Source organism: Erythrolamprus reginae, chromosome 3 (assembly GCF_031021105.1).
Source record: "Erythrolamprus reginae isolate rEryReg1 chromosome 3, rEryReg1.hap1, whole genome shotgun sequence".
In the NCBI taxonomy this organism is placed as follows: Eukaryota; Metazoa; Chordata; class Lepidosauria; order Squamata; family Dipsadidae; genus Erythrolamprus; species Erythrolamprus reginae.
This window is the reverse complement of record NC_091952.1, coordinates 99,617,499-99,640,686: the sequence shown is the minus strand read 5'-3', so window position 1 is coordinate 99,640,686 and position 23,188 is coordinate 99,617,499. Positions and strand designations below refer to the sequence as shown.

General features: G+C 40.6%; 1 protein-coding gene across 3 annotated transcripts in view; it reads right to left on the bottom strand.

Annotated features, from left to right (window-relative positions):
- Positions 1-831: 831 nt before the first annotated feature.
- The window catches only part of DHX9 (DExH-box helicase 9), a 35,900-nt gene continuing 13,543 nt past the window's right edge, over positions 832-23,188 (bottom strand). For all 3 annotated transcript variants that reach the window (XM_070746305.1, XM_070746306.1, XM_070746307.1), the window contains 20 exons: positions 20,447-20,536; positions 20,200-20,361; positions 19,895-19,972; positions 17,898-18,089; positions 16,518-16,659; positions 15,847-15,929; positions 14,885-15,041; positions 14,312-14,412; positions 13,387-13,600; positions 13,039-13,133; positions 12,523-12,596; positions 11,152-11,304; positions 10,655-10,815; positions 9,287-9,398; positions 8,887-9,048; positions 8,644-8,771; positions 6,716-6,945; positions 4,482-4,597; positions 3,691-3,894; positions 832-1,846 (listed from right to left, as the gene is read on the bottom strand). In XM_070746305.1, coding sequence (XP_070602406.1) covers positions 1,369-1,846; positions 3,691-3,894; positions 4,482-4,597; positions 6,716-6,945; positions 8,644-8,771; positions 8,887-9,048; positions 9,287-9,398; positions 10,655-10,815; positions 11,152-11,304; positions 12,523-12,596; positions 13,039-13,133; positions 13,387-13,600; positions 14,312-14,412; positions 14,885-15,041; positions 15,847-15,929; positions 16,518-16,659; positions 17,898-18,089; positions 19,895-19,972; positions 20,200-20,361; positions 20,447-20,536 — 3,132 coding nt within the window. In that variant the 3' untranslated portion in view covers positions 832-1,368. The remainder of the gene's footprint in view (positions 1,847-3,690; positions 3,895-4,481; positions 4,598-6,715; positions 6,946-8,643; positions 8,772-8,886; positions 9,049-9,286; positions 9,399-10,654; positions 10,816-11,151; positions 11,305-12,522; positions 12,597-13,038; positions 13,134-13,386; positions 13,601-14,311; positions 14,413-14,884; positions 15,042-15,846; positions 15,930-16,517; positions 16,660-17,897; positions 18,090-19,894; positions 19,973-20,199; positions 20,362-20,446; positions 20,537-23,188) is intronic.

Sequence of the window (23,188 nt, the reverse complement as noted above, 5' to 3'; positions counted from 1 at the left end):
ACATCTCCACCCCATATCCAGTCAGTGAAGCAGGGGAAGTGATGTGCTGGTGCCTGGAGGCTGTTGGGCTCTGGATTGGTGTCAACAAGCTCAAACACAACCCTGACAAGACGGAGTGGCTGTGGGTTTTGCCTCCCAAGGACAATTCCATTTGTCCGTCCATTACCCTGGGGGGGGGGATTATTGCCCCCCTCGGAGGGTCCACAACTTGGGCGTCCTCGATTCACAGCTAAGATTGGAACATCTTTCAGCTGTGAGGAGGGTGTTTTCACAGGTTCGCCTGGTGCACCAGTTGCGGCCCTATTTGGACGGAGTCATTGGTCAGTCGCTCATGTCCTCATCACCTCGAGGTTCGACTACTGCAACGCTCTCTACATGGGGCTACCTCTGAAGAGTGTTCAGAAACTTCAGATCGTGCAGAATGCGGCTGCGAGAGCTTTTGTGGGGTTACCTAGGTTCACCCATGTCTCTCCAACACTCCGTGGCTTGCATTGGCGGATGACCAGTTTCCGGTCAGAATTCAAAGTGTTGGTAATGACCTATAAAGCCCTATATGGCATCGGACCAGAATACCTCCAGGACCGTTTATGATGAATGTAAGCAATTTTTAATTTGTTTTAGACATAAGCAATTGGAATATAACATTTAAAAGCTGGGAACAAAATTTGTGTTACATCATAACTTTAATTGCTAAACGAATAGTCCCTAAGCTAAAGAATGTAGTTGAGGCTGAACTCTCTGATTAGCAAAGGATACATAATCATGTACTGTATTCCAAGTTCGCAGTTAACCACACAGCAGGTATTCAAAAAATGACTCTATTTTATGACATTTTTGGAGTTGTATTATTTTTATTTTAGAAGTTGCTGTATGTCACAAACATTTCAACACATAAACTTTACGCTCCTAACCGGCAATCCTAGTAGCAAAGGCATCAATCAACTCATACAGTTTTTGATGATACAACTAACAATAAAAAAATTTTCAAGCCTACATCTAGGACTAATCCCTCAAAATAAACATACAAAATTAAAACAATGCGAATACTGGATATAAATATAATTTGAAATTAATACTCTAAACTACGATGAACTAAATCTGGCAGAGATCTGTATTACAAATAAAGAAATGTATGGAACAAAACAAGTTCATGCATACTTTTATTCTGGAATTACTAACATCTAAGGATGCCTATGCCTTAAATGTAGCCGAAATGATGTTTAGAGTGGACGGGCTATTGTCACACCTTGACCCTAAACTTTTTTCTAGAGATCAGGTGCTTACCATGGAACCCAGGAAGGACTGAATTTCTTTAAGCTGCTTTTCAGCTTTAGATTCAATGTGCAACACATCCTCACTAGCATTTTTTCAGTAACCACTCCACCCTCCTCTAAACCCACCACCTCTGTTTCCTCCAGTTTGGTATCCTCCACCTGAATTTTGAAAACCTCCACTGCCTTGAAAACCTCCACTGCCTTGAAAACCTCCACTGCCTTGAAAACCCCCATTACCTTGAAAACCTCCACTGCCTCGAAATCCACCTCCAGCCCCTCCTGAATATCCTCTTCCTCCAGAAGCACCACCTCCAGCCCCTCCTGAATAGCCTCCTCCAGAAGCACCACCTCCAGCCCCTCCTGAATAGCCTCCTCCAGAAGCACCACCTCCAGCCCCTCCTGAATATCCTCCTCCAGAAGCACCACGGTAAGAATTATATCCACCACGATATCCGCCTCCATATCCACCTTGGTAGCCCCTCCTGTAGCTACCACCTCCACCTCTTCCTCTGTAGCCACCTCCTCCACTGTCATATCGAGCCATTTTAGGTGGACGAGGTCCATCGCCAAACCTGGGAGTAAAAATTGAAATTCTTTGTGCTTATCTACAAAGCTGTATAAATGCAATCCTCCAAATATACAATTGTGTATATTTACCAAGAAACACTAACTTTACCTAAGTAATTATAAGTGTGAGAAAACGGCCTGTTTTTAAGACATTTTTATCAGTTTTAACAGTCAAAAATTCCTTATACTAGTTATTTTATAAAAGATATACTTTTGTCTATATATGTACCTATAATCACGTTTTAAAATTCAATTAAAAAAAAAAAACCCTAAAGACTGGTGCTGCCTTATTTTTAAATCCTTTTTGTTACACTTGTTTTCTTCCTTGTCAAAGTACTTTGCTAATATGGATTCCTGTGGATCCCATATATTTAATCATGATGTACCGTGTTTCCTCCAAAATAAGACATGTCCTGATAATAAGGCCAACAAGGCTTTTCAGGACATGCGTCGAAATAATTCCCTCCCCCAAATACCCCCCCCCCCCCCCCCCGGTCCTCTGGGGTCTGCCTACAGCAATTTGAAACATACTTCTGCCTATAAGCCTCTGCCAAAGACTTGTTGTGCAATGGCACAAGAAGCCTATGGCAGTTTGAAATGCGCTCCTGCCTGCGAAGAAGAGGAGGCGAGCATCGATCCCTGCCTTGCTGCCTGATCCTCTGGATCTTCCCTTGCCTCCGGCTCTCAAGCGAAGCGGGGAGGGGAAGCAACTCCTGCATGTTGCATGCAAGGAATCTTTCTCTCTTCAAAACTCCACCAGAAATGAATCTTCGTGAGACTCATCGCACCTCAGCAGTTTCTTGGAGTGAAAGGGGAGAAAGATTTCTTGTGTTCAGAATGCAGCCAAAAGGTTCCTTCTCCTGGTGCTGTGTCTTATGTATACCTCCCCCCCCCCTGCCCAAGAGAGGGGCGTGTTTGGAAGAGACAAGGAAGTGCCGCTGAACCCAGCTAGAAATTTGGTTGTCAGCTCGGCTTCCTTAGGCAGCTCGCGAGTGTCTTCCCCCTCCCGCTTCACTTGAGAGCTGGGGAGCGGATCAGTGGACACAACACTAGGAACGCGACGGAGGTACAAGTCCCATGTAGGATGCACGTCTCTGGGCCCACCCCACCCCCTCGACCTGACACCCCTCAATTGTCCCCCAACGGGAGACACACGTCCTGACACTTGTAGCTCCATTGGGTTCCTCAGTGTTCTGTCCAGGGAAGCCCACTGTAAATGAAAACTCACGAGTTCCAGAAATTTGAATGAATTTGCTAGAAGTTTTCTTTTACAGTGGGCTTCTCTGGACAGAACACTGAGGAATGCAACGGAGCTACAAGTGTCAAGTTGGCCACCTGCCAGAAACGAGTCTGTGAGACTCATCACGCCACTGCCTTGTAGAGGAGGACTCTGCAAGGCTTCTTGTGCCGTCGCATACACGAACAGGAGCACTACCGTGAGGCAGTCCTACAGTTTGTGCATGCAACGGCACAACCAGCCTTGATGATTCCTGCTCCACAAGACGGTTGAGTCAGGCCAGGTTGGGTCGGCCGGTGCCAAGAACAGGGAAGGGAGGCAGTGGCGATGGGATGTCCAGTACCATGCTTGCCCCTTACTGCACCCCCAAGTCTCCCGGATAATAAGCGGGGTTTAAAAATTATAAGCTCCTGTCTTATTTTCAGGAAAACACAGTATCTTAATTTTATACTCGCTATAAATGGTGTTCAATTGCAGGATCCCAATGTACTTGTAAAATATATATTGCAAAATTTCTGGTTAAAGAAGACTTATTTCAAATCTCAGGTGAACTACATTATTAAAAAAAATAAGCATTTTATTACGATTCTAAGCTCACAGTTTGAAGCTTACCTCATGTTACTAGTTACTGCAAGATTAATTCCAGCAGCCAAGGGTTTGGAGACTTCGCAAATTACATTCAGCATCTGTTTGTTCAGATGATCTAAGTCGCTGACGATTTCTGGATTTTTTGTTACTTCAACCACGAGAGCTTCCATTGCTGCACGCAAAGAAATAATACAGGCAGCTGCACTGTGCGGCAATCTCAGTTTGATCCTAAAGCAAAGAAAACAATTTAGCAAACGGCAATTTCTTTTTCTATCTACTGTGTTTCTCCGAAAATAAGATCTTGTCTTATATATATTTTTTGAACTATGAAATAAGTGCTTGGTCTTATTGCCATGCATTCAAAAGCCCAATGGGGCTTATTATCAAGGGATGTCTTATTTTGCAGGAAACGGGATACAATTATTAACCAATCAATCAATCAATCAAATTTATATGCTGCCCAACTCCTGAAGGACTCTGGGTGGCTTACAGCAAAAGATCTAAAGAAACAATTTAAGAACAATTTAAAACTATCTTAAAAAATACATCACAAGAGAATTTGAGTGTCTTGTTCTAAAAAAACACACTATACTGTATAAACAGTAGTTTCATTTGCAATGAAGAAACCAGAGCATAGTAGTGTATCTCTATTCAAGCAATAAAACATACATGTATTTAACAAGAACTACTAAATAAAATATGCCACTTAAAACAACAATGAGCTTGTTTTTCCTTATGATTTTTTCTACTAAGTTACACAATCCCCCCCACCCACTCATGCCTCCTTTAACATATAGTCATCCAAAGGATCATACCAATCATCTAATATAATAATCTCTCCATCAGATAACACTTTCTTTGAGCCAAAGAGAAGCAGTTGTAAAGGGCTCACTAAGGTCATTGCTTTGGCTGAGATAGCCCGTGTCCGGATCTGCAGAAAGATGCATACATAATCAATTGTATAATGTGAAATATAACAAATTTCTATTATTTACCCAACCACTGAGAGGTATTGAACATTGGATATCTTCAAGTAGTGTTTAAGACTACCATCTATGTCCTTGATGGTGAACCTATGACATGCTGAGCCACATCTGAGGGCACCCAAGGCTTTACCCTATGTCAGCTCCAGTGCGCATGTGTGGACTGGCCAGCTGATTTTTGACTTTCTGAAGGGGGGAGGGAGAGGGCATTTTTACCCTCCCCAGGCTTCAGGAAAGATCTGGTTGTTTTCCAAAACACTGGCTAGAAGGGGGGACGGGGAGCAAGCTTCTTTGGATGGTATGTTTTACTTTTAAGATTTTAGTTATTGTCCTTTTTTTTCCTTGATAAATTATGTTTTCTTTGAATTTTTAATCTGTAACTCATCCAAAGTAATTATGGAGTAAAGTAAGTGAAATATTACACAAATACAAGAGCAGGAAACAAGATCCCAATTTCTTCATAGCCCATAAACTCCATTTTGCAAATTTGGAATTATTACAAAATATTTATTAATAAAAATGTGTGCTGATCAAACTGAAAGAAAATTAGGCTTTATAGTACAGTAGTCCCTCGCTCTATCGCGCTTCACCTGCCGCGGCTTCACTTCATCGCAGGTTTTGAAGTCAGCTTCATTTGAATGATTTTACCACACAAACAAGCGCTAGAATCCCCCAGCGGGACTCCCAAATGATGAGCGGGGCGGGGACTGAGCTCCGGCGGAGGCCCGTCCCCTCGTTCAATCCCCCTCACCAGTGCCGAAAGGAAAAAAAAGAAAGGAACGCGACGCGGCGGGGATTTCCAGACTGGGCTCGAGGGCGGAAGAGGAAGTGCTCGAGGGCGGAAGAGAGAGAGAGAAAAAAAGAAACAGCCGGGGCAGCTCACCAGGGACTTTACAGCCGGGGCAAGGCAAAAAACACAACATTTGGCCGAACTGCTGCAAAGAACAGAGTAAGTAGTAGTGGGGGGGGAAGGTTAGCCGGCCGTTGCTCGCCTCCAGGCATCCGGAGCTGGTGGGAAGGAGGATAAATTCCCCATCGCGGATTTCACCTGTCGCGGCAAGGTCTGGAACGTAACTCCCGCGATAGGTGAGGGACTACTGTACATGCTAATAACGAACAGGAAATACTCACATGCAGGTGGAAACATTTTATTAGGAAAACAAATGTATATTTGGTGGTTTTGCTAATGCATTTCAAAACAGCCACTGTTTGACAAAATGAAAATTCTGACTTCTTGTTCTAGGTTCTGAATGAAACAAAATCCAACAGAGCCGCCCCTCAGAAGCTCCATTTTGCCCTAAATGTGCTGGGCAAGGCCCGCACAGGCTTAAATGGAGCTGCAGAGGGACATGTGGGGCTGAGAGGCAGGAAGAGGAGACTGATTGCTAGATCTTTGCACAGCAAGTGACCCAGAGAAGCAGGTTGGGTGGGGAGGAGCAATTGTGGGGAGCGTGAGGTATTTCAATGAGTTGGGGAGACTTTGGGTGGTCTTCAGCAAGTGGGCCTGTTCCATCAATAGGCCATAGCCTTCCCCACCCTGAAAACGTATGTGCACTTAATATGCCTCACATTCAATTAGCAAATGTGTGGGTGAAAGGAGGGAGCGATCCCATTCAAAGTACAAAAATCACTTCTTACGAATGCTTGGGTTACGAATGGAATGGCAGGCTCCATTACATTCGTAACTCAAGGACTATCTGTATTTCTCCCTCTCTGCTTAACAATTTCTAATGGGGCATATTCTTTCAATCCTATTTTCAGAGCAGAGTTTCCCTACCTTCCTTCTCCCTGCACCTTCCCTCTTCCCCTGCTGATGTTTTATTTTCTTTCTCCTTCCTTCCCTGCTAGTCCATAAAAAGAGGTTTATTCCACACAAAATCAAATGCCCACATATTTTAGACCAGGCACTGATCAATCAAAACCAGCTGTTTTGCTTACAAAATGATTCATGAGTGGCATTTTCCGACACACCTGCATGCCACCTAATGTCTCAATATTCAAAGATTACAAGAATGTTTGATAGTCTAAGGTCGTCCCCGTTCCCCCCCCCCCCACAATAATTTTACCTTTTCTCCAAAAACAAAGAAAGGAGAAGGGTACTTCATATCCTGGCTGCTGAATGGGCAGTTAACAGAGGATTTGTGAATGAGAGCATTGCGTCCTTCAGTAGTGAGAATCTTCCTCTTTTCTTTGTGAAAGCAAACATTGGGATACAGGCCAAAAGCCAGCAGAGAAATCACAATATCCAGGTTATTATCTGGTCCAGAGTTGTTGAATACCTGAGTCATTAAACTCTCTAGAGAGAGACAAAAATGGGCTTTTCTCAGCATCTAACCAACAATACATAACTAATTATATAAACTGAATATACAGCAATGTTTGAAACTTTTCAATCCATGCCTATTAATCAGGAATAATGAACTTAAAGTACACATATATTCTATTTAATAGTTTCTTTGCAATTAATAAATTAAAGATTATTACTTTAACATAATTACACTGTGGAAATCTTATTTTCTCCTCGGTGCCAAAAAACCCAATATACTTTAAGTAATGGTTAAGGTATACATAGAACAAAAATTCTTCTCATATTCTTTGAAATTAAGTTTTCGTTTATGAAAATTACTTCAAAATGAGATTAAAAGTAACATGAAAGCAAATGAGAAATCATAAGATTTTGAACAAGTTATAGAACTATTTATTATCTGGGTATCTGTATGGTTGAGGGGGGTGCACGTAGATATAGGCACACAACCACACATTTGTTCTATAGCCCCCACATCCAGAAATCTTAAATATGAAGAATAATCAATTTATCTGTAATAAGAAATATAGCTTAATCTATCAGGTTCAAAATATACAAAAGTGCTATCACAAATAGGTACACTTAGTCCACACTTAATGAATACAATTGGGACTAGCAAATCCACTAGAGTGGTACCTCTACTTACGAACTTAATTTGTTCCATGACCAGGTTCTTGAGTAGAAAAGTTTGTGAGAAGAAGCAATTTTTCCCATAAAAATCAATGTAAAAGCAAATAATGTGTGCAACTGGGGAAACCACACAGATTCCTAGAGAGGCCCCACAGAGGCTTCTCCCTGCCTTTTCCAGTTACAGTTTCGGAGGCTCGGGTTTGTAAGTGGAAAACGGTTCTTGAGAAGAGGCAAAAAAATCTTGAACACCCGGTTCTTACCTAGAAAATTTTGTAAGTAGAGGCATTTGTAGGTAGAGGTACCACTGTACTAAACTAAGTGATGATTAACTTGAAGCCATGGGCATGCTATACAGACATTTGATACTACTCTCTTGAAATCTCTTCCTTTCCTATCTTTCTGATCTGCAAGGGGGGGGGGGAGAGAAAAAAGGTAAGCAATTTCTATAGGCCAGTGACGGAGAACCTATGGCAGAGGTGCCACAGATGGCACGCGGAGCTATATCTGCTGGCATGCGAGCCGTTGCCCTAAGTCAGCACCAACATCCATATGTGTGCCGGCCAGCTGATTTTGGGCTTGGCATAGAGGCTCTGGAAGGGCATTTTTGGCTTCCAGAGAGCCTCTGGGGGGCTGGGGGAGGGTAAAACCACCCTGCTTCAGGGAAGCCTTTGAAGCCTGGGGAGGGCGAAACACGAGCCTACCACCCTTGTAGAGCGGGAAGATTGGAGAGAAAGTAATGTATTTGGGTAGTGTGTCTCGGGCTCCTAACTCTCAGTTGCTGGCATGATTGCATTGCTTTTGATGTGTAGAAGAGCAATCAGTTTAGTTTCCTGAAATCATTATACATGCTTTCTATTTTGCAAATGAGGGGGGGGAAACAAAACCCCAAAGCACAGGACAATACATACTAAGTATAATAGTAATCATGTGATTAAGGGACACTGAAAAGATCGCAAATGGGCTATAAATTTATTTTTTTGTATCTTTGAATGGTTGAAAAATTAATGGTTCATAAGAAGGGACTTTCTTTACATCCATAGTTTTTTCTTTTATTTTTACCTTCTGGGAATCCAGAGTTAACCAGAATTTCTTTCAGCTGTACTTTGGCTTCCCAGGTCATTCTGAGTGTTGCCATGTTGAGTCTCTTAAACTCACAGAAACGAATTTCAGCATTTTCTCCACCCATTCTACAAGAAAATGGGTAAAATCCATCAAACCGCTCCATGTAAGTATAACATGCTGAGATGATTTTTTTTTTCCAAATAAAGCAAAATAGCTTGGTATTGCCCTTAATCAAATTACCTTGCATTATCCCAGGCTTGGAAGACTGAGAGCAGGGCCACATGATCGGAGAACCGGTTTCCAGCAAAATTCCTATGGACATAACCCAGTCTTTTACCCTCACTGATGAATGGCTCAGGGAAGCAGGTGGCAGCAGAGATAGTACATACAGCATCACCAACACTGAAAGAAACAAACACAGAATTAGCTGAGTTGCACTGCAATATAACGAACAGTACTGCTGAGCAGAAGGAACGAATGAGACAAAGACTGCTGGTGGGATTCAATTTATTGCCCACGGGTAACAATGACTTCATTAAAAAAATTAATTCCCTTCATCCTGAGTCCCCCTCCTTTGCCCTCCAGTTATCAGAAACTGATGCTAAGCCTAATAACTACCTTTGAAATTATTATCACTTACTAAAATATGCATCCCATTATCATCATTTTGCCAAGTCGAGGTTCAATGGGGAGCCTTGCTAAAATTCTCCCAAGGGGGGTCAGTTCATCATTGGAATCCAAGGCATCAAGCTCTGAAATAAAAGTAAAGGTAAAGTCTAGTAGCTTTCAATTGATTTTTAAATCAGTTATTCAAATGAGTGGTTTTCAAATCTATACTTCAAGTGATTCAACTCTTCTTCCGTTTTTAATTCAGTTTATTGTGTAGACCATTACAAAACAGACCAAGTACAAGCAGACTCAAAAATTCAGATAAAGAAGAATGCAATTTGTGTTGTTGGATTGTTGGATAACAATTTTGGTAATTAGAAGGTCCAAAACTGATCAAATCTCTAATAGAGGATTAGTTAGGACGAAGAAAACCATCCTATAATAGGAATTGTGTTGTGAATAGATCAGAGTGTTATGTAATAGCAAAGCTTCAAGCAGACTAAAAAGTACCAAAAAAAAAAAAGGTTTTTGAATAAGATCTGTATGAATGGCATTTCAGAAAGGGACCTAGTTATTACAGGGCCTGGAAATGCACAAGGCAGGAAGTAATAGAACTGCTGGGGAGAATTCATTTAGATATCAGAAACTGATGCTAAGCCTAAAAACTACCTACATTAAGCTATTCCTAGTTACTATATGAACTAATAGTTTTATACCCAGGGTAAAAATTGGGTGCCCTTTTAAATGTCATGACCATAGCAATAGCACATATTCACTACCTTATATAGCAGTCATGGTGAACCTATGGCACAGGTGCCAAAGGTGACATGCGGAGCCGTATCTGCTGGTACGTGAGCTGTTGCCTTAGCTCAGTTCCAACGTGCATGTGTGTGCCACATGCTGATTTTTGGATCACACAGAGGGTCTGCGAGGGCATTTTTGGCTTCTAGAGAGCCTCTGGGGGGATGGGGGAGGGCGTTTTTACTCTCCCCCGGCTCCAGGGAAGCCTTTGGAGCACGGGTAGGGCAAAACATGAACCTATTGGGCCCACCAGAAGTTGGGAAACAGGCTTCTTTTACAGAAATACAGACACCTCTACTCTATTGACCTTTTGCAAGTCCAAAAAAGCCTGACTCTTGCTCTAGTTATAGATGCTGAGATATTAATGTGGGAGCTCTGGTATAGGTGTATGTGATTAGTTTACTGAGCCTCAATTTAGCTTTATTTAGTTTCTTGGTTTAATAGAATCCCGTGCTTCTTCTCTTTTTGGCTGCCTGGGTTCTTGCCTAGATGATCAGGAATATAAATTGGATAAATAAACTGCATTTAATATCACAAATTAATGGGAGTTATAAAAATATACACTGTACTTTCATTGACAAGACAATCCAACAGATACCTCGGAGTGTATGCTCTGCTTCAATCACTGCATCCAAAGGGGGCGGCTCTATAGCTTTGGCCAGAAATTGTCCAATCCCGCCTAATCTTAGCAGCTTGATGCTCAAAGCAATTTCATGCAGTGGTGTTCGAAACATTTCAGGGGTCATATGAACCTCAAGTCTGGAAGAGAGGGGGACATTTTGGATATATCCATCTCAACAGCTCATGCTGCAACCTCTTGCTAATAATGATATACAAGTTGCTTTTTTTATATTTACTTCCTCATCCCACAACTTCATAAAAACTATATATCTATATCATACAACAAATATGTAAACCTGCCTTGCAGTATTAGTTAATTAAACTTGCTGTTGGCTCACACAGCACCCATGAATATGTACACACACAAACATCCCACACTTAATTCCTATTCTCTAATCTGGGTTTCCATTTGTTTTTCCACATCAATTATTTAACAGACCCCAGAATATGTAGAAGTGCAGAGTATGAGCCTACCTGTCAAAACGTGCTCTGCTGCAAAGATGAAAGCAGAATCCAGGACTGACACGACCAGCCCGTCCTTTCCGTTGCTCCAGATTTGTTTTTGAGGCCCACACAGTGGCATAATTGGTCATGTTGTTATGAGCAGTGAATAGTTTAACTTTCTGTCTGTGGGATTGGAAAAAAAATACTAAATTAACTCCTTAACATTGGGATGAAAAAGAAAGTAGATCACTTTCACAAAATGAGGACCCAGATTGTGGGGGCAACATGCTGGCTGTTAAAAAAGTGCTATTGCTAACATGTTGTAAGCCGCCCTGAGTCTAAGGAGAAGGGCGGCATAAAAATCGAATAAACAAACAAACAAACAAACAAAAGGCAGAATCCCAAATTTGTTAAAAAAAAAAAGAAGGAACAAAAGGCAAAGCACACGATAATATTTTGCAGTGTGTGGCAAGATCAATGTTATATACAAATTGGTGAACTCTACTATCCTTAACAGGTGACAGCACCTAGGTGACCATGACAGATGTTGGGAAAAAACTAAGTAAGAATGAAATTGGTTAGTATGTGGATGAGTCAGAGAATTCCGAGGCTACACTAGGAAGCCCTTCCGTATTCATTCATAGTCAATACCTACTTCTCCAGTGTGTTCCAGAAAAGGCTAAGGAAAAAGGATCAGCATTACTGCTTCATGCTTAATAGTTCAGAAACTCGAGAATACCAAAAGGTTGCCAGCACGCAATTCATTGAAGAGCATTTGACTGTCTTGACCTCAACAACTTGAGGAATGTTATTAGGAAAATGGGGGTACAACATCTCATTATTCCAATGATAAATCTAAAAACAGGGAACAAAGCCACAACCAGGAGAACATGATGGAATAATTTGGATCCAATTTGTCAAATTGATAGTTTTTAATTAGAATTTTAAGATTGTTTTTAAAGGTATAATTGGATTGTTATTATTGTTTCCTGTTTTTCTGTACATGCTGTGAGCCGCCCCGAGTCCTCGGAGAGGGGCGGCATATAAATCCAAATAAATGAATGAATGAATGAATGAATGAATGAATGAGTCAGATAAGGCTGCAAACTCTCTCACCACTAATTCAACTATCAATTTCATCATCATATCTATATGCTACCAGATTCCCAATGACTCAATGCTGAACCGAAAAAAGACAAGCATTGAGTTTAAAGCTGGAGAAAGAAACATGAATTATCTGCAGTGTTGATTATACTAAGCATATGTCCATATGGAGAACATTGATGAGATGTGAATCCAGTAGCGAAAATCAGACAGCACAGAAAAAAAGAGAGAGGATTACAATTAAATGCAAAGAAGATAGCAAACACAAGCATGGGAAGCAGCTTTAGAACAACTCACTTGCAAGAATCAATAACGTAGACCACATCATTGATGGTTATGCTGGTCTCTGCAATGTTGGTTGATAAGATCACCTAGGGAGACAAACAATACTATATGCTTGAATACAAGACTATTCAGAAATGCACTCTAACATCCAAATCAAATGTGACTTAGGACCATTTTGCATAGTTATGACCTTTGCAGCATTCCCATCATGTGATCAAAATTCAGATACTTGGCAACTGGTTTATATTTATCACCGCTGCTGTGTCCCAAGGTCATGTGCTCATATTTTACGACCTTCTGACAAGCAAACTCAATAGAGAAGCCAAATTCACTTAACAACTGTGTTACCAACTTATTAAATACAACGATTCACTTAACAACTGCTACAAGAAAGATTGTAAAATGAGGCAAACCTCCCTTAACAAAGGTTTCACTTAACAACACAGAGATTTTGGACTCAATTGTGGTCATAAGTCAAGGACTGCATGCATATAAATGGTTGAGCTAAAATTATTCCAAGAGGTTCACCTTGGTTATTCCAGGGGCCACTGGATCAAATACTTTGCGCTGCTCTTCTCGGGGTATTTGGGAATGTAGAGGAAGAACTCGGTATCTCTGGCTTCCTACAGTAAAAGTATAAGAAGGAAAATCACTTTAAGCAAGCTTATTTCATTTGTGTATTTCCTATTTTAAATATTACAATTCTTTTCAGTAATTAACCACTCAGAAGAGCTAGATAATGAGATGGGTGGGATCTAAATTTAATAAATAAGTAAAATTCACTCCTCCATACATACACAAGGAAGCTCTTTCAGTTTTATGATCACTTTAGGGGAAAAAAAGTAAAAAAAAAATACAGCTGAAAATTGCTCATACCAAAGTGTGGATTCATTTCCAGGTATTTCTGCATAGTGTGTATCAGATTCCAGCCAGGCAAGAAGACAAGGACTGCTCCTACAACATTCAAGGTCTCAATATATTTCAACAAAGCCTCAATGAGTTCAAAAGGAGTTTCCTTCTCATTCATCTGGGCCATGCGGGTTTTGGTTTCTAGGCCATATTCGTCACTACAAATGAGGTTGCAATTTGCCTAGAAGAAAATTGAAATGATGGATAAAATGTCTGCATGAAAATGTAGACATTGGAAAAATTTATATAGAAACATTTGACAGACTTCTCACTAATAACAGTACTATTATGCAGATCACTGCTGGGATTGAAAAAACAGAAAGATCCATGAGCACTCTAAATAAAAACGACTGCAATGATTGACTCAAAACATTCATCCTAAATTCCATTGTTAATTCAATATAAAGTGTCCTATTTGCAAATAGAAACAATATATATTTTATATTGCTTATTATAAAAAGACATAATAAAGCTCAAAGTACTATACAAAGATATATGCCACTATAAAATATATCACTACGCATGTATACTCTGGAGGACAAAAGGGAAAGGGGGGACATGATCGAAACATTTAAATGTGTTAAAGGGTTGAATAAGGTTCAGGAGGGAAATGTTTTTAATAGGAAAGTGAACACAAGAACAACGGGGCACAATCTGAGGTTAGTTGGGGGAAAGATCAGAAGCAACATGAGAAAATATTATTTTACTGAAAGAGTAGTAGATGCTTGGAACAAACTTCAAGCTGACGTGGTTGGTAAATCCACAATAACTGAATTTAAACATGCCTGGGATAAACATATATACATATGTTTCTATGTTTTGTCATTATAATTGTAGCTTTTATAAGCAATATTGTAATTTTATTTCAACTAAAAATCCTTAACATACTTACATCATCATCTTCAGTACCTTCATCATCCTTCTCTTTCTTTTTCTTATCCTTTGGTGGAGGAATAAATTTAGTCATTTGAATACAGTCTTCCAGAAAATATTCTACAACCAAGAGAGAAAAATTACTGTAGAAATCATCTGATCAGCTAAATGCCAATTTTTGATGCAATTTCCCCCAAAACATTTATTTGCTAGATTTATATTTTTAATTTCTTCGTACTCCAGCAACATACCCCCTTTTCAGCAACAAAGCTGTCTGCAGATAACCCTCAAAATCCTCAAGTTGAAGACATAAGAAACACATTCATAGGCATAAAAAAATGATAAAAACAATATTTTTGAAGCCTCTTTTTTCCTTCACCAATGAAAAATCCCTCTTATTGTTTTTTATCTTCAGTATTAAAATCATGTTTTCATTCTTCCATGCTTTTTGACATTCAAAATATAACCATATCAGCTCTCTATTAACATAACCACACAAAAGGTTCAAAATCACACAAATCTCAAGCTTCTCTATTACCCTCCCCAAAAAAGAAGCATATTTTTTGTAATGTTACACCAGGCAGATGTTTACCTTGAACTGGATAAGTTCTGCCAAAGACTTCAATAATAGGGCAATTAAAGAAATATTCACAGAACATGCTGGTATCAATAGTAGCAGACATGAGAATAACCCGGATTTCAGGATAGGCTTGGACAACATCCCGCAGAACTACCAAAAGAAAATCAGTCTGTAAAAGAAAAGAAAAAGGGACTGTCCTTTAATAGGTTTTTAAAAATGGAGGTAGTTATCATATTTAAGGATATCAACTTCATCTCACCGTTTCATTTATATACCACCATTCAGTGATATATAACTAACTAAAGTATTTTACAACTACCTGAACTATTTTCATAGCATATAGTTTTCTGCATATAAACTTTAATACTTCTGCCTCTTATTTCCCAGCAACAATCCTCCTGTAAGGTGAATTGGGCTGAAAGAGAGTGAATGACTCACAATCACCAAGAGAGCTTTCATGCCTAAGATAGGGGTAAAGCTCAGTGTCCTGGTTTCAAAGCCAGCACTTTAACCCCTACACTGAGGTTAAACTGGCTACATAAACAAGATTATTTTACTTCTATCTCCCCCCCTCCCCCCGGGAGTAACTTTTACTATTGATAACTCTAAGAAGCTATACATGAGCAAAGCAATTATTTAAAAACACCTACTTTTAATGTAAAATTATGTGCGCAGTATGTGGGTAGAATGCAATTATACGATGACAGAAAGTGTGTTTGCTTTCATATGGCACAGCCAAAAGTCCTGTTTCTTGTTCTTTTTCCTTTTAATTATTATTAATATTATAATCTAATTATAATTATTATCTTCGGAGAGGGGCAGCATACAAGTCCAACTAATAAATAAATAAATAAATAAATATTGATGGTCTTTGACCGTAAATAAAATTTTATTATTATATGGCACAACAGCAGGAACATTTACTTAATGTATAGCAAATAAGCTCTGCTTGGATAAATTAAAAGCTTACTCACATTAATGTCTCTCTCATGAATTTCATCCACTATGACATGACTGATGCCACGAATGCCAGCTTCCAGCTTTCTCAGGAGGACACCTTAAAAACAGGTCTTTATCAATGAGGATGGATTAATTAGAACAAATTATTCCTTTACAGAACAGGTTAGGGAAGACACTGTAATGCAACACAATTACTGATTGTGAATGTATCATGGAGATCCATTTTAAATTGAGTCATATATGTAAGCATACTGAGGTCTGCCAATTCCTCATTTATTTTTCTTATTTCTCTTTAGCAGTTCTTACCTTGAACTGTGGAAAGCTTATAAGATAAAAAAATAATTTACAACCCAGGAACTAAATAAAACCTTTTCTAAACCTCACCCTTGATTTCAATTCATTATGTATACTAAGAAATGGCAGAAACAAAACATCCCACAAATTACAATTGCGACTATCTGTTTGGCAGTTATTTACTACTCAGACAAGCCCAGCCCACTATACACAACAAAACATTTTGTTTTCAATCACTTCTGAATGGACAATAGGAAGCACACATAATAAAAGTTTCTAGCATCAGCCATTTCACATTGTCCAGTAGAGGTATGAGAAAAGATTCTCTATTTTTGTCCAATCCTATTAACCACTCTATCATAACCTATACTTTTTAACGAGCAATACCCACCTACAGTACAGAACATCACACTGGCATGTGGCCGGGGAAGTATTGATTCAAAGCGAACACTGTAGCCACAACTATTTCCAGGTTCTTCTCCTCTTTCATAAGCAACTCTTTCTGCTACAGAGACAGCACTGATCCTCCTAGGCTGTATAGAAAAGATAACACAGGTTGAGTAAGAATCCCAGATCACCTCATCAAAAGGAACACGTCCATGAAGAAAAATAATAAAACTGAACAAAGCTACACAAAACATGCAAGATTTTTATAGATGTCCTGAGAATTTGAAATTAAAATATAACCTGCTGGAAATTAAGTACAGTGGTACCTCATCATATGAACTTAATTGGTTCCAGGAGGAGGTTCGTAAGGTGAAAAGTTTGTAAGATGAAACAATGTTTCCCATAGGAATCAATGTAAAAGCAAATAATGCATGCAAATCCTTCAGGAAAATCCCAAACTTTAGAAAGGAGGCGAACAGAGGGCAGGGAGGAGCAGCTAAAGGGGGCGGGTGGAAGAAGCAAGGCTAGGCTAAAGGGTGAGTGGGAAGGAAGAAAGGCAAGGGGGGCGCCCCTCCCTTTTCTTTCTTCAAAAGACACCGTTTCAGTGCCTCTGCAAGCAAGCTGTTCTCTGCAAAATCTTTCCTCCTCCAAGCCGCCCCTCCCTTTTCTTTCTTCAAAAGACACCCTTTCAGTGCCTTTGCAAGCAAGCTGTTCTCTGCAAAATCTTTCCTCCTCCAAGCCGCCCCTCCCTTTTCTTTCTTCAAAAGACACCCTTTCAGTGCCTTTGCAAGCACGTTGTTCTCTGCAAAATCTTTCCTCCTCCAAGCCGCCCCTCCCTTTTCTTTCTTCAAAAAAGGGGGAAAAAAAGAAACCCCTTCATCCCAGCAGCAGCTGCTTGGGTTCGTAAGGTGAAAATAGTTCGGAAGAAGAGGCAAAAAAATCTTAAACACCGGGTTTGTATCTTGAAAAGTTTGTTAGAAGAGGCGTTCGTAAGATGAGGTACCACTGTATTTGTAGTTATTTGTATATTAAGGTGCTTAAACATTCCTACTGGTATTTCACAATATGAAATACTGCTTCAGATATTGCCTTTATAAATAGTTTATCCCAAATTCATTTGGGAGATATAAAAAAGAACTATGGACATTAAGCACTTTAGATTAAAAAGAAAGAAAGTAGTACTTCAAACTGTTTACTATATGAATTCAAGAAAAATGCATCATCTATAACAAGGGGTCAGCATGCATGATGTACACTCTCATGTCTGCTGTAAAGTACCTTTTCAGCTTTGGATTTAAACAAGCACCTATCAAAAAGTAATTCCAATGCCATTAATATAAAACAGTAGTCTGATTGGAAATATTGGCTTGAATAGGTTTTTCACCTGAGTGACAACAATATTACATTCTGCAGCTCTTCCACTGTAGATGCATTCATCCAAGATGTACTGTGGAACCTGTGTGGTTTTGCCACAACCTGTAGCCCCACGGATGATCACAACAGCGCTTTGATGTATGGCATCTAGGATTGCTCGCTCAAAGTTCTTCACAGGCAGGTTTTCCCTCTCTTGAAGTATCTGAGACAGGAAAAAGTTCACTGTTAGTACTATTCAATTATGATCCATTAATGTCCCAAAGGTGCTTTTTCAAGAGGCATATCATGCCTCTCTAGATGGGGCTAGAGAGACAAATAACAAGTACCATGTTTTTCAGACTATAAGACGCACCAAGATAAGGCATGTAAGAAAAAAATGTTTTTGTCTTCCCCAGCCCCCAGGAGCACTCTGCAAGTCTCCCACACCCTCTGCGCTGTTTGCAAAAACTGGGCTTGTTTTTCACAAAATCTGACCCATTTTTGCGAAAAATGGGGCGGCAGAGGGTTTGGGAGGCCTGTGGAGTGCTCCTAGGGGCTGGGGGCGAAGTCAAAAGCTCTGTTTTTGCAAAAAAAAAAGGCTCATTTATTACCCATATTTTTTCGCAAAAATAGGATTTTTTGCCTTCCCCCAGCCCCCAGGAGCACTCTGCAGGCCTCCCAAACTCTCTGGGCACCACATTTTTTGTGAAAAATAAGCCCATTTTTCACAAAAATGGGGTGCGGGGGCAGGGCTTTTGGAGGCCAAAAATGGCTGCATTCGGTATATAAGACGCACCACCAACATTTCCACTTGGAAAGGTGCATCTTATACTTGGAAAAATGTGGTATATTATTTGAAGCTGACCCAACCCATTTTACCCATCAGCCCGCACTCTCAAATCAAGTGCAATGCTGGGAAGCCAGACTCCATTTCCTTTAGCATTTGGAGAAGGCAGAAGAACATGGTCATCGAAGAAAAAATCCACATCTCACTCAGAGCATCATTGGTGAGATTTAAATTGTTTGTATTTATTAATTGTTATGTTCAACAGTAACTGTCTATCTTGTATGTGGTTCTCATTGTATGTATCCCTATTTTCCCATGTTTCACCATATCCTGTTCTTTCAATAAAGCATTCAGATCTATGTACATGGTCCTTTTTATTGGAGGATAGATGGTTTTAGCTGCATGTCGAGCTGCACACAGACTAATGTGTAGTGGGGATAGAACAAGGCAACTGGACTTTCTGTTTTTTTCTTTGAAGACATTTTGCTTTTCTCATCCAAGAAGCTTCTTCAGCTTTGATCCATCAAGTAATTATTTATTTGCAACTTCTCTGAGTACATCTGTTTAGCTAACCATTGTCCTTCAAGTCGTGACTGAGATTTTAAAAGGAGCTTTAAACAGGTTCTTTGGTTTATTGTTGTAAAACATAAACATTATTAGGAAAACCTGATGAGATGTTAAACAACTTATGTCCACTTGTGTTATCATTTCAGAGATATTTCCTTACCTAAGCAGTGAAACAAAATAATTGGGGAGGGGGGAGGGAGGGATTGGAAGCAGGAGAGACTCGACTTCCTGCCACCTTCTCAGTTGAGTTTCCTTGTGTAAATCTGGCAGGGGGGCATTAGAAATCTTCCTTCGTTCTGTTTCCAGCAGCAGGTGAGTGCTGCTGAAAGAGGGAAGGAGGGAGCAACGGCAGGAGCCCAATAGCAGCCAATAGTACTGGAGCACCCTCTTCTTTCCCAAATTCTCTTGGCAGTTCATAGGTCCCAGATTTTGGTAAATTAGTCCATCTGAGGCACCTTGGTTCAAAACAGCCGGCCTCTGATGCACTGTTTCATCCAATTAAAGGTTATGACATGAAGAGTTTTAGAAGCACATGGACAGAAATATATATTCTTCTTCTTTTCAGAAATGCCGAAGACTGGATAAAGATATATAAGTATGTATTTTAAATTTGGCAACTTTAAGGTATAGCATACCCTCAAGGAATCTACAGATTCAAGTATCTGCACACTTACTTTCTGTATTTCCTGGTCATTTTCCAGCTGATACATGAGGTTGTTCTTTATGTCAACGCTTATCTGTTCTGGTGTAGCCTGGAAACAGAAGATAATTAAATGTACAGTTAATCTATTTCTAAAGGCACTTTATTCATTTGTTTGTTTATTTGATTTGATTTATATGCCACTCCTCTCTGACGACTTATGCTTCAGGATGGCGCATGCACAGTAAAAGCTGAGATTTTTATATAAATATAAATACAGGAAAATAGATGATGATGATAAACAAGGGATTTATGAGAAGCTATAAATTGTAGACTTACATATGACAGAGGACCCTCATCAATATTGCTGCTTGTCCATGGATTCCAGTTTGACTGAGGTGGGGACCATGGCACAACTCCCGTTTGATTTTGCTTCTGGGATGGTTCAAAGTGAGCTAACTTTCCAATGCTGAGCAATACAGGTGAACTGGGATCTTCAGGCTGCCAAGTAAAAAAAAATGGCTGTGAAAACTCTTAACAGAAATCTAGAAAAGGAAACGAAATGCTTTCTTGAACACATACTCACTGGTGGAATGACTTCAAGACACATATCATCTACAATTCTCTTCAACTGGTTTTCCAAATTAGAAGTAAGATTGACATCATAAGGCTCTATCTATCAAATTAAAATAAATATCCAAAATATCATATAAAATCTCAGATAATAAAAGGAATAAAATATCTTGGATTATTTACTAACACTAAAGGTTATACAGAAAAAACCTATGGAATATCCATGGCCCATAATCAATATAAACACCAAAAACCATCAACATTAAATACTTTTAAAAATAAACATTATGGACCATGTTTAAATCCACATAAAAAACCTAAACAAGAGATAATAAGAATGGAAACAAGAAGCATGCACGCGCGCGTGCGCACACACACTCTCACACACACACACACACATATATATATATATACACACATACAGTGATCCCTCGAGTTTCACGATCTTGATCTTCGCGAAACGCTATATCGCGATTTAAAAAAAAAATTAATTAAAAAAAACCCCACTTCCGCGTTTGGCTTCAGGACTCAGATGGGAAGCGGCGCGGCTGTTTTAAAAGGCCGCAGCCGGCCTGGGGGGCTTGCTGGGAAGTCCCCCAGGCCGGCTGCGACCTTTTAAAACAGCCGCGCCGCTTCCCAGCTGAGTCCTGAAGCCAAACGCGGAAGTTCGCCTTTGGCGTTTGGCTTCAGGACTCAGTTGGGAAGCGGCACGGCTGTTTTAAAAGGTCGCAGCCGGCCTGGGGGGCTTCCAAGCGGAAGTTCGCCTTTGGCGTTTGGCTTCAGGACTCAGCTGGGAAGCGGCACGGCTGTTTTAAAAGGTGGCAGCCGGCCTGGGGGGCTTCCCAGCAAGCCCCCCAGGCCGGCTGCAACCTTTTAAAACAGCCGCGCCGCTTCCCAGATGAGTCCTGAAGCCAAACGCCAAAGGCGAACTTCCCAGCAAGCCCCCCAGGCCGGCTGCGACCTTTTAAAACAGCCGTGCCGCTTCCCAGCTGAGTCCTGAAGCCAAACGCCAAAGGCGAACTTCCGCGTTTGGCTTCAGGACTCAGCTGGGAAGCGGCGCGGCTGTTTTAAAAGGTCGCAGCCGGCCTGGGGGGCTTCCCAGCACCCCCCCGAACCCCCAACCTGGGTCTTCCCGGCCGCCCATGCAAAGGGGAAACCCCGGCTCCTCGCTGATGCCCGCCGCTCGCCCGCCCGCCAGCAAGAGGGCGAAGACCCAGGGAAGGTTCCTTCGGCCGCCCAGCAGCTGATCTGCTCGGTAGCGCAGCAGCAGCGAGGAGCCGAATCGGGTTTTCCCTTTGCGTGGGCGGCGGGGAACGCAAACTCCACCATCTACACATGCGCGGCCATAGAAAAAAGGGCGCGCATGCGCAGATGGTGTTTTTACTTCCGCAACCCTACACCCCAAAAAATCGATTATCGCGAGGGGTCTTGGAACGGAACCCTCGCGATAATAGAGGGATCACTGTACACACAAAAAAAACATGTAACCTTTCCCTGGTGCAGAGCTGAAGGGATTGGATACTGTAGCCTAGAGGTTAATTCTCTGCCTTGCAAGGCCAAGGTTGCAAGTTCAAGTCCCAGTGAGGGTATGGCTAGCTGATGAGGCCAGAATAAGGCTGAAATAGATCTATCTTAGACTCCCTTAATTTTCAAATTCAGCAAAAACATGTGACATATATGTAACATATATATTTCACATGTTTTTGCTGAATTTGAAAATACACACACACACACACACAAACAAACACAGACAGAGTGGTACCTCTACTTAAGAACTTAATTCGTTCTGTAACCAGATTCTTAAGTAGAAAAGTTTGTAAGTAGAAGCAATTTTTCTCATAGGAATCAATGTAAAACCAAATAATGTGTGCAAACCCATCAGGAAAGAAATAAAAGCTCGGAATTTGGGTGGGAGAAGGAGGAGGAAGAAGAGGAGAAGGACAATCTCTGCTGAAGGAAGAAGGTGAGGTGAAGGGAATAACCCCCCCCCCCAAAAATTTTAAGGCTTAAAAAAAAGAAAAGAGGGACTCTGAGGCAGCAAGGAGCACGCGCCTCCCATACATCTGGTGCGAGGCTGCCTCCCATATAGTGCGCCAGAGAGAGAAATACAGGAGGAATGGCAGGAAACTGCCCGGGCCTTCGTGCCGCTCTCAAATTTCCTGGGAAATTTTTCTGGGTTTGGGTTCTTAGGTAGAAAATGGTTCTTAAGAAAAGGCAAAAAAATCTTGAACACCCGGTTCTTATCTAGAAAAGTAGAGGTATTCTTAGGTTGAGGTACCACTGTATATGTATAAATATATATATATTTCTAAGTATCACAAAAGGACATCATAGCAGAAAAGCGCTTCTAATATATTTTAATATGTCACTCTCCAAATGTCTTCTTGGTTGATTTGGGAATATCTTATTGTCCGTTATGTGGATTATTTTAAAATTATTCATTTTTTTTGCTTAGTCATCCCACTATTGAAATACTTTTATATCCCCAGGAAAATAGAATAAACATTGCAATATTATAGCTATTTACGTAAGGAAAACTACATTTGGTTCCACAAATTTCTAAATCATAGATAGATAGTCCTTGACTTATTTCCCCATTTGTTTAGCAACCATTCAAAATTACAGTAGCATTCTAAAAATGACTGGTCCCGTTGGAGCACGCCAGTGGTCATGTGATTGTTATGTGGGTGTCCAGCTCACAATGCAGCAGTGCCAGCTTCCCACAAGCAAAGTCAATGGGAATCCAGCAGGGAAA